At 45.8% G+C, this 16,561-nt stretch overlaps 1 protein-coding gene across 2 annotated transcripts in view; it reads left to right on the plus strand.

The window, feature by feature from the left end:
• nrp2a (neuropilin 2a) overlaps positions 1-16,561 on the plus strand; it is an 84,761-nt gene that overhangs the window by 40,422 nt on the left and 27,778 nt on the right. For both annotated transcript variants that reach the window (XM_069675025.1, XM_069675026.1), the window contains exons 7-9: positions 543-698; positions 12,301-12,445; positions 15,484-15,659. In XM_069675025.1, coding sequence (XP_069531126.1) covers positions 543-698; positions 12,301-12,445; positions 15,484-15,659 — 477 coding nt within the window. The remainder of the gene's footprint in view (positions 1-542; positions 699-12,300; positions 12,446-15,483; positions 15,660-16,561) is intronic.

Below are 16,561 nucleotides of genomic sequence, written 5' to 3' on the forward strand. Positions count from 1 at the left end.
AAGATGCTGCGGGTAAAAAGCATCTTGTATACAGTGAGGACGGACAGCAGGACACACACACGCGCGGAGAGGAAATGGAGGAACTGTGAACCGATGATAAGGAAGTGCTTCTGCGCTCTCAATCTTTCCTGTCTCGAACACACACTGGCCCACGCGAATGCATGCAAACACAGACGCACACACGGCGCTGAGGAGAGCGGCGAGGAGCCGGTGATTGATGAAGGTGCTCTTCAGGAATGCATCCGAACACTCCGCCATTGATCTTTGCCTCCAGCCTTCCTCCCCTTTACACACGCACAATGCAAAGGCGCACACACACGGCACCTAAGCGTCCCTCAGCAGCAGGCCACAGTCGGCGTTCAACCCCTGCTGTCTGCGTGACGGATCGGCACCGCAGCGGGTCTGTCTCTGTTATCTACATCAGCACTGACCACCATAAATCCCCGCAGCAATCTGCACACTCATCCTGCCCCTGTGTTATTAAGAAAACATCTTTATGAAAGGAAATCCGGTCTTGAATCGTTTCCTTTTTCTCGCTCCAGGTCGACCTCCACTTCCTGAAGGTATTAACGGGCATCGCGACACAGGGGGCCGTTTCCAAAGAGACCCAGAAGTCCTACTACGTCACAACGTTCAAACTGGAGGTCAGCACCAACGGGGAGGACTGGATGGTGTACCGGCACGGCAAGAACCACAAGGTAGGCGTTTATGTTCATACTGAGCATTAAAACATGTAATGTAGTGTCCTGTAAGGTGTGGACATGGTAATGCCTCTCAGTCGTGCTTCCAATTTTCCCAGTGGCCACTCGCGGTATTGCGGCTAAGAATTCACCTGCAGCCCAGAAACCTTTTTCCCCATAGGCAGTGGGCGATATGAGGGGGATGCGGGTGGATTCCAGCCCTCTTGTTGGCAAAATAATCAGAAGACATCCCCCTTATTAACCTGTCTGACTGTCATGTTATATGCTCTATATGAACGTGTGTGCTCAGCTTAGAGGGGAAAGTCCACTTTGATATCCGGGAAATATAAGCAAGATAATTACCGTAAAATTCGGTGGCAATGGCGCTTTAATCAAGATAAAGTTGTCGGTTGTTAAGTGGTGATGTCACATCACTGCATTAAACTGTTTCCAGGTCCAAGCCACTACAATATCTCCTGTTTACAATATCCCGCAGCTGTTTTCCTCACTGTTTTAAGTGATGTAAACTAACCTGATTGTTGCTAACACTTTGTCACGGCACCGTAGGCTGCCAGCTACTGCTAGCTACCGCACCAGATTGCAAACTGGACATGGCTAAACAGATGGCAGGCTGTAATTTGTGTGTGTTTTAAATGAAAATAAATTTAAGTAGTGTTGAAATAACTTTTACATGCGTTTTTAATTAATAAATAGCTATAGAAAACCTTTTCCCCTCTGGGATACCTCCAAAAACAGAGGTACGTCTAATATTCCGGTGCAACTTATATTCTGGATTTTACGGTAATGACAAAACACAGTTAGAATAGGTTTGAATGAGAGAGAGAGTGCAGGGCAGCAGCGAGGATTAGTTGAATATGTTGGTCTTGTCTTCTAAAGTCATTGATCCTTTATCTGACTTCATGCAGTCATGTGTCTTTTTGGTGGAAGAGATGTCAACATAAATTTGTGTTCCCATTTGGACTTCTCCCCGATTGAAAATGTACTAATCACTCGAGACGTTAGTGAAACTGTCACAGACCATCTTGAACTGCAAGTCAACTATGACTTTCTTTCATTGAACAGGAGAAGTTTGTGAAGCTTTTATTGAGCCGAGAAACTTCTGCATAACTCAGGAGAAATACCGGAAACTTCCTTTGCATATGCGCCAGGCGAGCATTTCTTTTTGACAGAGCAGACGCCATCTTTGTGTTGCTATCAAGGATTTAAAAATACATCCATGCATCAAACCAACTTGTTTCTACAGAGATAAAAATGGACTCCGCAAACTCTCCCCAACCTGAATCTGAACCTGCAGTCACAAGCTCCCCTCTCCCTAACCTTTACACCACCACCATGATCCGTTCCTCAACAACAGAGAACAGGCTGTGTGCATCCATATCAATGAACGCTACATTCCTGCAGGAGTCTTCCCCCTTCCAGGACTGTTTACGAACCCGAGTCATGACCCCAGTCATGAGGTAGAGAAAGAAAGGCACAGGAGAGGAAGAGATAGAGATAGAAGGAGGAGGGGAAGCTGACAAACAAGAACAATGGAGTCCTCTATGTGTCCTTATCTGAGCTTTTGCTATTCATCATCTCTCAGACCAACGCACACACAAATACACACACTGCTGGGGTTGTGAAACCTTTGGAGTCATAGAAGGTGTGGACTTTATGGTGTGTATACACCTGGCTCTTATTTCTACATGTTTGTTTAATGGTTCAAAAAGTTTTGGAATTGCTCCAGTAGATTGCTTCAGCCTGCAGCCTTGAAATTCGCTTTAATGGCGGCAACGAAATCAGCAGCGGGAGATCAGAGATTCCAGATTCCATCTGTTTTCGTCAATGGAGTTTGGCAGGTTGGAAGACAGTGATCTTAGGCAACAGAGAGGTCTATCTCTGTTGGGATCCTTTGAGTAAAATGTCAGACACTTAGAGTAACCAATCTGAGCCTGTCAGTGGCAAAAACAAGAACCTTTAGTGGACGTACTTTGATCGCTCGTATTTGCGCCCAAGAAGAAAGTTGCAGCCGTTACAGCCTGCCTTGTCTACTGAAGCATTTTCAAATGTCCCCTTTAAGAGGTTTGTAGCAAACCAATTTACAGTATTGGTGGTGCTTCGCTGGTGTGTGAGGTGGGCTTGTTTGTGTACACTACAGGTAGTTGTTGTTGTCACAGTGCGACCTACAGTAAGCCTATAGGGGATTTCAACTCCGTCCCTCACATTCAGGTTAAGGTCACCGTGGATTTCAAGCGGAAAAATAGAGAGTAGCGAGGGTGGGGGTTGGTTTGTAAAGGGTTAATCCACACACGCTTACCCACTTGGACTGGGGCCCCCCTCCTGTGCGTGCCAGTGATTGGTTTTGGTGGGGCCGGTGGGGGGTATTTGATGTGGAGATTATTGAGCGAAACGTGGATTTGTCTTAAAAAGTCAACATCTGTGCAATTTATTAGAACCCCCACACGTCCCCTCAATCCGTCCACATACACACACACGCAGAGAATCCACAGACCCCCCCTTTGAGTAACCTCTGGCTGATCTCTCTGTCTGGAGATGTGTGCATGCGTGCGCCTATGTATATGATGTGTGCTTGTCTGTGTGTGCCGTGTAATCTGAGTCCACTAATCCGTCTGAGCAGGAGCACTGCTCACTCTTTCTGACAGATGCATCGACATGCATTCAGGGGAGAAACTGCTTGTAGGATGATTTGCTGCTTTGAACATAAAATTGGTTATGTTTTCAGCTTTAAGAATAAAGTCCAGCAGTCGGATGAAAGATCAATAAAAGATAGCAGATTTGTGCGATTAGGGTAAAAAGTAGAAGTGATGATGCGGCTGCAGTGGAAGATAAACACTTTTTATGCCTCCCTGCAGGCGACAGCCGAGGCTACAGGCGACGTGTTTCTGGGTTGTCTGTCCTCACATCTGTCGGGAACGTCAGGAGCGAATGTCTTCAAACTTGGCACAAACATCCACTCGGATTCAAGGATGAACTCACGAGATTGTTATCAGTCTGAGGGATCGCAATCCATCAGGGCTGCACGATTATGTGCAGGAAATGATCATCACAATTATTTTGATCAATATTGAAATCACGGTTCATTTTAAGGGCGTTTTTTAAAAATGTACTTTCACATTAAAATAAACAGAGCAACACTTTGTGCTACTTTCCAGCTCATGTACAAATTTCGCATCAAACTAAGACTTCAAATTAGGTTCTTTATCTGAGTTTGGTGCATCTCCTCGAGGCAGAACAGAAATTAAATTGGTAATGTCAGTGTGTCTTTGGGAGTTGGGTGGATAGGGTGTCTCTGTTCAGCGTCTCTTTTCTGGATGTCTGTCTTGACGCTGGACGAGGACAGGGAGTAGCAACGTTCTTCCTCTTGTCCTTCATACACTCATCATGCTGCACTTAAACAAGTTATACCTCTTTCCCACCAAATTAGCGTGTTGACACCGTTTTTCACAGTTTTTCCGACCCAGGTAGACCTGCTTATAGCGATGACGAGCTGTTTCAGGGGACCGGCGTTTACGTTTCACGAGTGACTCACTCTCTTCCTGTTTTAAACAACAGCTGTAACCACGACAACCACCGGCGCATTTGGCTGAAAGTCGGCAACTAACATGGTCACTCACCGAAACATCCGTCTCTGTTGTTCACTCTTCCACTCTAAACTGCCGCTGCAAGGTAGGCAACCTCTCCATCGCCCCCTGGGGGAGTGGATGTTAGTTTAGGGAGCGCTTGTTTTTAAACGTCAATATCGCCGTAAATCAATTATTTAATCGAGGGAAAAATTGTGATCGGGATTAATATTTGTTAATTCTCCTCTCACTCTAACCCTCACATACCTGCTTGTTCTGCTGTCATGAGAAGCTCCTACTGTCAATCACCTGAAACAGGGAGAGAGAGATGGTGATGGAGATTCTCTGGTGTTACAACCCTTCTGTAAAGGATTACGGTTGGGGCACTTTAATGTCGACCGACTTATGCCGTCGGTTTGTTGTTAGGGTAATGCGTCTCCAGTCCAGGCCACATTAAAGCTGTCATTCTCTGGGAAACACTGATGGATGTAGCTTGACCAGAGAGTTCGTAGACACTCCCAAAGAAACAACCAGGCTTGACGTGTCTTGGCATTAAACCTGGTGGGGTTTTTTGGCGTGACAATGAAGGCATTTCAATTGTTTTAAAAACGAGTGCATTAGTGTTTTCTTCTGATATTTATGCCTACTTGTACACTTATTTAATAGCACTTCAAGCTAACCTAAGGAGTCCAAGAAGCGCTCAGATTCTTTTGGTTCCAGATTACATTAAAAAAAAGCTCTGTTTTATTTGTGCCGTCCTTAGGAGATGATGGATTAGCGGGGTTCAGGAATAGTGCTTTTAACAAACTGATGCACAATTTGCGGTCTCGATTTCAGCCTGACCAGAAACCGCAGAGTGCCCTTTACTCTCCCCGACGCCAGGTTCCCCTCCGGTCCCCCGTGGGCTCCTGTTGAATCTTCCGTGACTGCTAATCCACCAGTGATGTCGTACAGACTCCCAGTTAGCCCGTCCTAAGCCCCCCAAAGAGCCCTTAAGTGGTTGAAGCTCAATTCTCGTCAGGGGGTCTTGTAATGACTGGGATTTGCTTCTTTTAATTGTCATTTAACAGTGAGCTTGAAGCTAATGTGGCTTTGGAGGAAGAGTGTAGCATACGATGTGTGTGTGTGTTTGGAGGGTTGAGTGTGTCTGCGCATCAGATATGAATCACATCGGTTTGACAGTTCTCACCTCAACGTTGGGAGAGCGCATTTATTGTTGAGATTTGTGTCCTTATTTGTTAACAACGAGCGGAGGATTTAATGCCAATAAAGATTATTTGAAAGGCAGGGAGAGAAAGGAACAGAGCGGCATTGTGGGAAATTTTTGGAAAGAAATGAAAGTGCTGTAGGAAGAGGAAAAAAAAACACCAGCGCTGCAGATCGCAATCACCTCAGTTACACCAGCAAAACAGGCTCTGTGTGTGCGTGTGTGTGTGCGCGTGTGTGTGTTTCTGACTCATTTTCTGCATGCCAACACATTTCCAGTTTGACACCCATGTGACTTGTTAATTCTAAATCACACCGCTCACATATGCACCTCATTACTTGATGAGACGCCAGCACACTGAGGAATTGCATATCTCACACACACACACACACACACACACACACACACACACACACACACACACTTGCACGTTAAACACACATTCATTTTTTGGGATATTTAACATAAACACCCAAACAAATTAACATTAAAGACGCACACACTGTCATCCGTCTGTGTGCAAAATCCCATCAGCCCCAGTGCTAACAGCGCATTGTGTTACTGAAAGGCATTGTGAGGATGTGCTAAACCTGCACACACACACAGATACACACTCTCACATGCAGACAAAGTAACCTGCGAGAGAAAAAACAGCCCACGCAGCATTTCAGCTGCTCCTCCATCACACTGTCACACATCCACAGACACACTTTGTTTTTCACCTCCTCATTTTTTAAGATAAAATATTCAAATATAATTCTGCTGCAACACCTGCAACACCTTCCCTCTAAAATCCTCACATAAGCAGCTTGACCGCTTGACGCTTCAAAATATGACAACTTAGGTTCCCCTCAGTGTCCATTAAAATGAAACTGAACATTACTGTATCATTTTTACCTGAATATACATTTTTCAAGTCTTCTTCAATACAGCGTGATATGCTACCTGTGATTGACAAGTAGCTACCTGTCAACCAGGATAGAGACGTAGCAGTGTGTATCCACCAATGACCGTATATAAAGATGGATGAAAATTGAAGCCAAAATACCTCAGAGGCGGGCGCGTCCATCTTGCAATGGTGACATCATTTGGAGCCAGAGCTGCGCAGTAGAGGTCGGCGGTTGGAACCGCAGTAGCCACTTCCGCTAACCAAAACACACACTAACCTTACAGGACCTACAGACATACATGCTTATGGAAAGTTCACTGACTGTAGTGATTGTTTTAGTTCCTCCTCTACTCTGCTACTCGGGAACAGAGCGCTGCAGGAGCACCTTTTGTCAACAGAGCTGTCAATCATGAGGCCACACCCTCTTTTTACAGCATCAAATAACTAATTAAAGTGAACTTCTTACTTGGGCATAAATCAGCACGATAAGAACTAACTATAATGGCAGAAACCATGTGCATTTTGATTTTATAGTTTAACTCATGTCCCATCTGTTAACATGGAGGAGGCGGGCTTTACGACCTATACTGCAGCCAGTCAGCCAGGGGCGACAGAGAGGGTTTGGACTCACTTTTAGGGAGCTGTCATGTTGTCCATCTTTTTATACAGTCTGTGGTGACCACCCTCTGGTTCATGTATGGTCACTTCTGGCTCCATAAAAAGCAAGATGGCGACGGCCTGAATGCTGAACTTGAGGCTTAAAAAGTAGTCCATAAACAACTGGGTGACATCATGGGTGCGTCCACTTCTTATACACAGGCAATGGAGTTAAATTAATTGTCAATTTAAAAAACAGTACAAGCAAAATCCTTCTAAATACATGAGATGCAGCCATGACTAAAAGGCCATTAGCTGGTGCATTACAATCTAGACATCTGTGTTTTTTATCTTTGGGTAAAAGCAGCGGTTACGGCGACGTCATTGGCACAAGAAATGTTCAATAAGAATCACTTCTAAAGAGGCTCTTTCCCATTGGTTATATGTAGGAAGAACATCATTTTGGGGGGGTATTGAAAGCCCTGCTACACCTCGTTTTTAACTATCATGCATGGAATAAAAGAAGTAAACAATGGATGTTGGTTTCACACATGAATCAAACCCTTATTTCCTGGAGGAAAGACCCTAACCTTTGTCCCCATCACCTCCTGAAGCGACCTGACTTCAGGGCACATCAAAATAATCAACTATAGAGGCACCTCGACGGCCATGTTTTGAAGCTTTATGCCACTCACCAAGGGGCTGTGTCTCACACACACACACACACGTAGACAGGTAACAATGGTACAGAGAGAGACTTCAACATAAGGAGATGTAAGACAATTTCAAAGGATCACTGCCTCCACCTTTGCATACACACACACACACAGCTAGCCTCTCTGAGAGGCAGCTGTGGATAGCGGCCAGATGGAACCAGTTCCTACTGTCAACATCTTCATACAGGGAGAACGAGGGAGGGGGAGAACGTCTGGAGCGAAGAGAGGGGAGGGAGGAGGGGCTAGGAAGAAAGACAGAGGGAATAACTAGAGCAAGAAGACGAGGATGACGAGTGTAATGGACAGAGAAAGATCGAGGGAACAACACAGGGAAAGGAATAATGTCTTGCGCAGAGTCTCCCTGCGGTGCCATCAGCTTGAAGGAAAACACTGGCAGAGGAAGGAGACGTGTGCCAAAAACACAAAGAGGAAGAGAGGGATGGTAAATGAATCAAGATAGGATGTGTACATCGATCTACAGCTTGTTTTCTACGGAATAATTGTCCTTTAAACCAACAAAATAAAGTAAAATGAAGCGTTTTTAGCTCCTAATCGACGCCCGTCTTTCACGGTGACCTCGTTCTCCGGAGGGGTTATCAATAGTTAAATACCCATGGCGCCTGTGTCCCCCCAATGTCCACACTAACAAGTCTGACCGTCGCACTCGACCGCTATGTGTGTGCGAGACTGTGCGGGGCTTCGTTATATTTTCATGAGTCTCCACGCCAGGAGACACAACATGGCAACGTTAATTATTCAGCCCACCTCGCCTGCAGGTCACGTGACAGGCGGGAAAAACACGCCGGTCGTCAGGCAGATTACAGATGTGGTCTAGACGACAGATTGGCAGCGGTGTTAATCTACAACATTCCCATTTAGACAAAAAGTAACCACGTTATCACCAAGTTGGGCAATGAGCAACCATCTGCCTCCTAAGGCTGTTGACCTTTAGCCTGGGAAGTAATGGCTCAGAGGTCAAATGAGTGACCCCTTCAGGTGCCCTCACAATAGAGAGGAGGAAGTGGAGGAGACAGAAAATGCTCAGTCGACTCTCCTCTCTCCTTTCCAAAAGAGGAATGCAAAGAGGCTCCAGAGAGCTGATTCATGCTGAACAAATCGTTCTTTCAGTGTCAGTAATGTCGGCCGTTATCTCTGCTTTTATCCACAGATGAAAACAAAGATGGTAATATTGTAATGCACCAGCTAATGGCCTTTTAGTCATGGCGGGCATCTCAGGACCTTTCTGGGAAGTTAAAGTGGGCAAATATTTAACAGACATGACTGAACTTTCCACTTTTAAACCTAAAGATTCCATTTGTCACTTTTTCTTGCATAAAAATCTTCTCTAATCCACCGAGTGAACTAATAAGAAGTGGACTTAAACGCTAATTGCTTTGTGGACGCTTTTTTTCATCTGGTATTTTTGGAGCTAGAAGTGACCATGTTTATATAAGGTGAAGCTCCAGAGAAGGTACACACTACAAGATAATCAGGCCGATTCCCCCTTCAGACAAGAGAAAGCAAAGTCCTGATTTTTTGATGGTTCTACAGATGATCTCTCCAGATGTTCCTGTGGTGTGAGGGATGTTAAAGAACCAGTTTTCAACCTCAGTCATATCATGCTATCATGTGGAGCTAATGCCATTATGGTAGGAAAAAAAGCAATTTGGCTCTGTGCCTTTGGAGGACGCTTCTCCAATGGGCCCTGGAAAACCTCCAGACTACATAAAAGGTGTGCTAAAGCTCGCTAAACTACACTTCCTCAATCTAGGACGCCCGCCTCCGATGTCATGTCTCGTTCAAAATCGTCAGGTTTAAAATGTAGACTGCAGACCTGAAGACTTTTAGACGATCCACCGGTATATTCTCAGCGTGTTTCAGATTCTGTCCCGCTCTGAGCTCTTGTCTGCAGAGAAACGGTAGTATTTCACGTATTGTAGGAATGTAGAATGGGCGAAACCACAACTTTCTCCACAGCTATGGCGCCAATTTCAAATATTATTGCTTCTATCGATTACAGAGAACACCAGCTGACTGACAGCGGCTTTTTCCAGGGGCGAACTGCTCCTTTAAGATTTTAAACATCTTTCAGTGTGGGTCAGGCCTGAACACTAGGGCTACATTTGTAAGCTAGGTGCACTGGTAGTTCCCTGTAAGTGATCCTAATGGAGATGCTGATATTGGTTAGCTAAAAACAGGCCTTCTAAGGATATTTACTTATAGGAAAAAAAACAAACCGACAGTCTGTTCGTACAACTAAAGGTGGTAGCTACTCGTCAATCACAGGTAGCCACGCCTATTTTACTCTAAATGGGAGCATAACTTACTACAGGAACATCATGCTGTGTTGAAGAAGACTTGACACAAATTGAGACCATAAACTCATTAGGAAAATGTTCACAGAGGGAATAAATCAAAGGAGAATTTTTTTGTATACTTCTACTGTTGAGCGTCGTTTTGCCACCAGTGGAGTCGCCCCCTGCTGGCCCCGTCATGAAGGCTTAAAGCTCTTCTACTTTGTCTTCTGTACAGACTACATTTTAATCATTTCAAACAGAGAGAAATTCAAGCCCAATTTGAAAAGAGCAGGAGATAAGCACTTCCTGTTTGAGTGATGAATCTGTTCGTTGTTCCCCTCCTCTGCGCCACCACTCCCTGCCTCCTCCTCCTTATCCCTCTGATCATTCTCCTCATTTCTGCTGCCCTCCATCCAACCTCCTCTGTTTTCATCATCTGTTTTTAACTATTCTTCTGAGGACTCTTCCTGCCTGCAGTCATGTTTCTGTGTTTCCCATCCTCCTCGTCTCTCCCTCCCTGCTGCTCTTTTGTTTCGCACACTGAATCTCGGGGAGCGGCAGAGATGGTTCCATCACACGCCTGTCTTTGTGTGAGCATGCGTGGGTGTTTACATAACCCCCATAAGAGCCCACTGTTTGGCCTCTTAGGTAAACATAATGGCTGTCTATCCTCGATGCAGCGGCAGATAGACCCGCTTATCTGTTCAAACACTCAGGCTGCTTTGTATTACCAGTGTCAGCCCGGCGTGATTAAATCAGGCCATGCCCAAAATCAAATAAAACCCCAGGAGTCGGATTTTGAAGCCATATTCCCACTGGTTATGGAATTTCCGGAATATCATATCGCTTTTGGAGGCATGCGCCAGACTGGGAATTTCACAAATGGGTCATTTTTATTCTAATATGTCAGAGAAATACGTGAAACCAGCCTGTTTATACGTGACAAAAATCAGCCCGATGAAAACAAGAGGGAATCAAACTTTTAGGCAACAGGAGCGGCTCCGGTTTGATCGCTCCGCGCGCACATCAGAGTAAAAGAAAAGTCATGTCGGAAGCTTTTCTGAGAAATGATGTCTTTAATCTTTAATTCGCCTGCTTGTAGCGGTTGTCGTTCCATCTCTGCATTGTGTGCAGCGAGCCGCCGCGATGCTCCTCAGTGCGGTCTTTGTTCAAACCTGTCAGTCAGCGGCGGCTCGCCTATCAGCCGACCCGGTCGACCACAGGCAGATAGAGTGACTGACACTTAACAGTCGGTTAAGAGACTGCTTATCTGAGTGTGGAAGATGTGTGTGTGTGTGTTTGTGGTTTCCTGTATCTTTGTGTGTGTGTGGTTTCAGTTTGTCGCCACCAACAAGAGGAGGAGAGGGTCGGGAGGAAGTGTTCAGAGATATAACTGTAGGAGTTTTCAAGGAGGAAGTAGAGGTGTTGAAAAGCAGGTAGAGGGCGAGAGGTCGTGCTTTTATTTTGGTAGGTTAAAGACCTCAAAATGCACGACAATATACTCAAGTTAGAGATCATAATGTTTCATTTTATATCATACAAATGAATTAAATATGTACCAAGGCCAAAAAGACGCAGAGTTCCCATCAGAGAGAAGAGGAGGCCTCGTAGGAAGAGGAAGTCGTTTTATAAACAAGCAGTTATGGTTTTGGGAAAGACTTGACCGCCACAGAAAGGAAGAATCATGTCTGTCACTGAACGTCCCCCGTTAAACACCCTCGAGCATCATGGGACGCCCAAAACAGGAAGCAACTCGACCACCCTGGTTGCATTCACCCTGCGACCCCTGCTGCCCCTCCCCGCCGCTTAAGAGCACATGGAAGGAAGGGAGTGTTCGCAGAGGAGGAGTGACTGTTGATGCTTTGGGGAAGTGAATTTCTCTCGCATCCTGCCCACCTGGGCTGACTTCCTGCGTGTGACGGCCAATCATGTCAGGTCACGTCTCCTGCAGCTTCCTATGACCACCTATAGAGGTGTGTGGAAGGAATGAGTGTGTGCATGGAGGAAGGAGAGACAGAGAGACCCTCATCCATCGGGCTTTCCCAGCCTCCCAGAGCTGAACCTCTGACCCCAAAACACACCGACAGCTGGGATGGTGACATCGGATCCGTGTTTGGGTTGTCTCTGCTTTGTCCGGCCTGCCACTGTGTGTGTGTGTGTAGCCAAGCGAAACCGCGCTCTGTGGGTGGGTGTGGAGAAGGAAGCAGTGTGTGTGTGTGTGTGTGTGTGTGTGTGTGTGTGTGTGAGAAAGAGGGTGATAAGACCAGCATGACCGGTTCCTCTCCATCTGACGGTTACTAACCTTTACGCTCTGTTTGTCTTTGTTTTCACAGATTTTCCACGCCAACACGGACCCAGCCGAGGTGGTTCTGAACCGGGTCCCGCAGCCGGTTCTGGCCCGGTTTGTTCGGATCCGACCACAGACCTGGAGGAACGGCATCGCCCTGCGCTTCGAGCTCTACGGATGCCAGATTACAGGTGTGTTAGGGAGTGTCTCCTGCTTTGCAAGAGAAACGTTTTCTTAAACATTTTTGTGCGTTTGTTTTATTTCAAAGCCAGTTCAGCAGAAGTGACGAGGCAGAGGAGACCGTCATTTAATTCCTTGATGAATTTTTCCACGAGAGATGTTTTGATTTCCTTCCCGATAACAATTTTCCGCTTCCTGAATTGCTGGATTGGCAATACAGGGTACAGAGATTCAACTTTTCTTTAATAATCGAGTTTGACTGTCAGTTACATAAATAACTGCATACAGAGAAGCTCAACTCACATCTCCACAAACATGCTGTTTTCACCAAAGCATCAAATACACTGATTCCTACTGATTTATAAATCAGTCCCTCCAGGATTTCGCCACATTTTCTGTGATTGTTGCAGCCAAAAATGCCCGATTTCACCGCCTCATTTCAAAAAGTTGTGATGCAATTTGCGTTACTTTGAGGCTTTTTTTTTTGCTGTAAAACTTTACACATCCTCTGTGAGCGACCAGGACAAACGCTGCAATAAAGCCATCTATTGGCTGAGCGAGCTGTTTGTCTTCTGACATCAGCTCCGGCTGATTTAAACACATTAAAATGTGTAAAAACATTCAGTGCTATCCAAATGTGCAAAGGAGAACCTACAGATTCTAAATGACATTCATGCTGCTCTGGGGCTGTGACGCTAACCACATGATCGGCAACAGAGTATAGACCCAGTGATGTTGCTCGGTAAGCGTCTCTAAATAGACGCAGTAAACTCACTATCCATACGCCCCAGGGAAGCAGCTCATCTTTCCCGTCCAGAACGAAGCGTTACGAACTAAATGAATTAAAAAATCAGGAAAAGAAACGTGGCTGTCAGAGCATCGCTGTTTCAACTCTCTGCGCATGTAATCGGCGCAGACAAGCCGTGTGCAGTCTCGCAACATGCTAGTTTAGCAGCTACAGCAAACAAGGATACAAACTTAGTAGTGTTTAATAAACTCGCTTTCCTATCGCTCATGCACGCATGTCAATGATGTTTTACCATCTGGGGGATGCGCTGTAGTGAAATAAACAAAACATACTCACCGTGGTTCAGCCCGATGCTTCTCGACTCTTTATTTAGTGGACAGCCAACAGTTTTCAGCACAGAAACATGGATAAATAAAGACATCAAGAGTTGGATTTATTATCATGGATTCATTGTATAAAGTCTCCTTAAAGACTCATGAAAGAGAGACGATCGCATCGGAGCCTCGTTTAAACGGTGCAGCTGTCTGCTTCATAGCAAAAACAAACGTGCGTCTCTAGTGTGCAGCGTCCCAAACATCTTTAAAGAAACACTCCAATGTTTATCGCAACATTGCAGACCTCAGGGGATCAATACTGTTAATGTCAAAGAAGTGAGGGAAAAGAAGGATTTGCGGAAAAGTTGCAGCAATTGGTGTGAACGCACCATCGCAATCTCCTGGAGGGAACTCATTCTGCTGTGTTTTCCGCTCTAAAACAGAAGTTGCCGGGTAGAGGCAGTTCGGTTTGAAGGCTGCTGCTTTAGATTAGCAAAGAAGAAGTCATTTCCAGTTTCCTAACCCTGATCGGAACCTCTTTACAAACCAGAAAAGTTGCAGCAAGAAGCCTGTCTTTTCTGTTGTCCTGCCATGAAAAACAAAAAGACATCGACATCAGCAAAATGTGTGTAAAAACCCAGAGCACTCTCAGTCACACATACATGTATATTTAGTCTCTCTCCCACACTATCTTTTAAACATAGCACGCCTCGGGCTAATTAAAGGAAACTTTTACTCTCCTCTTCCTTCCACTGGTGTCACTTCCCTCTCAAGACGCTCCCCCGCTCCTTCTCCGAGCTCGTTCTCTCCCTCCGTCTCCCCTGTCGCCGCCTCTTTTCCCTCTCATGGTTTTAGATACTTTTTTGATGTGTCCTCTTTGCTCGGCGCGGCTCCTCTATATCGAGAAACGAGTCGCGATCAATCATTCATGGCTCCCTGTTCGCTCTTACATCAGAAACTGTGATTCGCTTCAGCCTCAACAGCTGCTATTGAAATAACTATTAGCTCTTACAGTACAGGTACATCCTCACACACACACACAGGGGCGCTTTCTAAAAATAGCAGATGACCTCAAAAGCAGGCAGAAATGTGCACAGACACCACCCACTGGCACACGCACACACACACACTTCCTTCATTATTTACACCTCCTGCTTTTGCAGTGACATAACAGCATGAAACTTTGATCTGCGTTCTCTTAAACCGTCAGCACAACTAACATCTCCCTTCCTCCTGCCCCCTCTCTCTCCTCCTCCTCGCTCATCCATCCTTCCCTCTCTCCCTGCAGGAGTCTCATCCCTACATCTTGCTCTCCTCCCAGTCTCCCCAAGGCGTCGTCCTCTCTCTCTTTCCCTCCTTCTTTCCGCTCTCTACTCTTCTGCCTCCAGACTCCTCGTATTATACCTTTCTTATCCCCTTAATCCTCATTTCTCCCTCTCTCACACTCCCTCAGCAACTTCCTCTCAATGCTACTTGCTCATCCGTATCTGAATGAGTTTCATTTCCGAGGGCTTTTTGCATTTACGTGAAACTTCAGACAGGGAATGTGCATTAAAAGTGTGCAGCAGAGTGAGCAGACAAGCCTTTGTGTAGAATATAAAGATGCAATGCAGGAAAATGATGTAATTAAAAGCCACTTAAGTATTTGTATGAGATGTGAAGTGCATGAATGCAAAGCAGGAAAGAGTGTCCATTCAGAGGAGACTTAACGTGTGTGCTTTTATCTCACTAATGGCAGCCTAATTGCATTTTGAACATGTAATAGTGCTGCGTTGCACATCTCTTTTTCTCTCCTCACCCGCTCCTCTCTGCTCCAGTCTAAACTCTTAAAGCTTAGCGGCCAGTAGTGCAATCCTGCGGTGAGGCTTAACAGCTCCCAGGTGGGAACGTGTGTAACGGCGCGAGTGTACATTAGGTCGCCACCGAGACGTTCCCCATCAACTCACCCGAGGTGAAGGTTATAAGCTTTCTCCGCTCTCCTCTGCAGATGCCCCGTGCTCAGACCTGCAGGGCCTGCTGTCCGGCCTGCTGCCCGACGCCCAGATCTCCGCCTCCTCCAGCAGGGACATCGTGTGGAGCCCTGGGACCGCACGTCTGGTGGCCAGTCGCTCCGGCTGGTTCCCGGCACCTGCGCAGCCCCTGGCAGGAGAGGAGTGGCTTCAGGTACAGATGATACACACAAGCTCCAACAATAAACTATGATATTACAGGTCTTTTATTTCTAAACCGGGGCCATTTCTTTTACAAAATAAGTACAAAACGTTTTGGAATTGCGCGCCAGTCGGCAGCCTCTAAATGGGCAGTACTGGCTTAAATGTAATCTTTCCAGGAAATTGCACAAAGTACGTCCTCGAAAAGTGCAGATTTTCACCACTGACCCGGATCCCTGCAGAGACTGACCTTTTATGAAGGAGTAAAATGCTTTTTTTCAAACCAGAAAGAGCTGTAACATCATTCTCTTAAAGTCACCAAACTCCATTGACAAAAATGCTAATTTAACGTTGCAGAACAGCTGCTGCCTCTATCAGTAAGGGCTGTTGTATGTTGAACAAATATTTTGGTGGATATAAACTTAAATTTCAAAGCAACAAAGTCACACAATAACGGGGAATCTACACAGGCTCAAATGATTCAATCCTGAAATCTCCGCGTATGCTGCGTCGGAGGCGGGCGTAATACGCGAGTAATTTCCTGCTGCTCCGTACGCTTTACACGTATTTCTCCCCGTTGCTGCGCGTCAGTGGAGCGTAGAAAGTTTTCTTCTTCTACTGTTTCCGGCAGGGTGCACACTTTTTGGCGTCACTGCCACCCATATTTATGGCCAGAAATCGCAACTGCCATTGGCTAACTTTGAGACTCATCTTTGCTGTAGTCACAGCAGGTGTAGATTGCAAAATCTAGATCGCTGCAGGTTCGTCTGATGCTACAGTGTCAGTGTAGACTCCCAGTAACGCAAACACACTAACAGATTGAGGAAGCAGAAGAGCAGCGACCTCGGTGTACTGTGAGGTTAAATCGCTGTCTTTGCCAGTGGAGTCTGGTGGCCTTGAAAAGGGCAATGTTAA

This window comes from Semicossyphus pulcher, unplaced genomic scaffold, assembly GCF_022749685.1.
Source record: "Semicossyphus pulcher isolate SPU_LCO1_2020_fin unplaced genomic scaffold, fSemPul1.0.p SCAF_24, whole genome shotgun sequence".
Classification (NCBI taxonomy): Eukaryota; Metazoa; Chordata; class Actinopteri; order Labriformes; family Labridae; genus Semicossyphus; species Semicossyphus pulcher.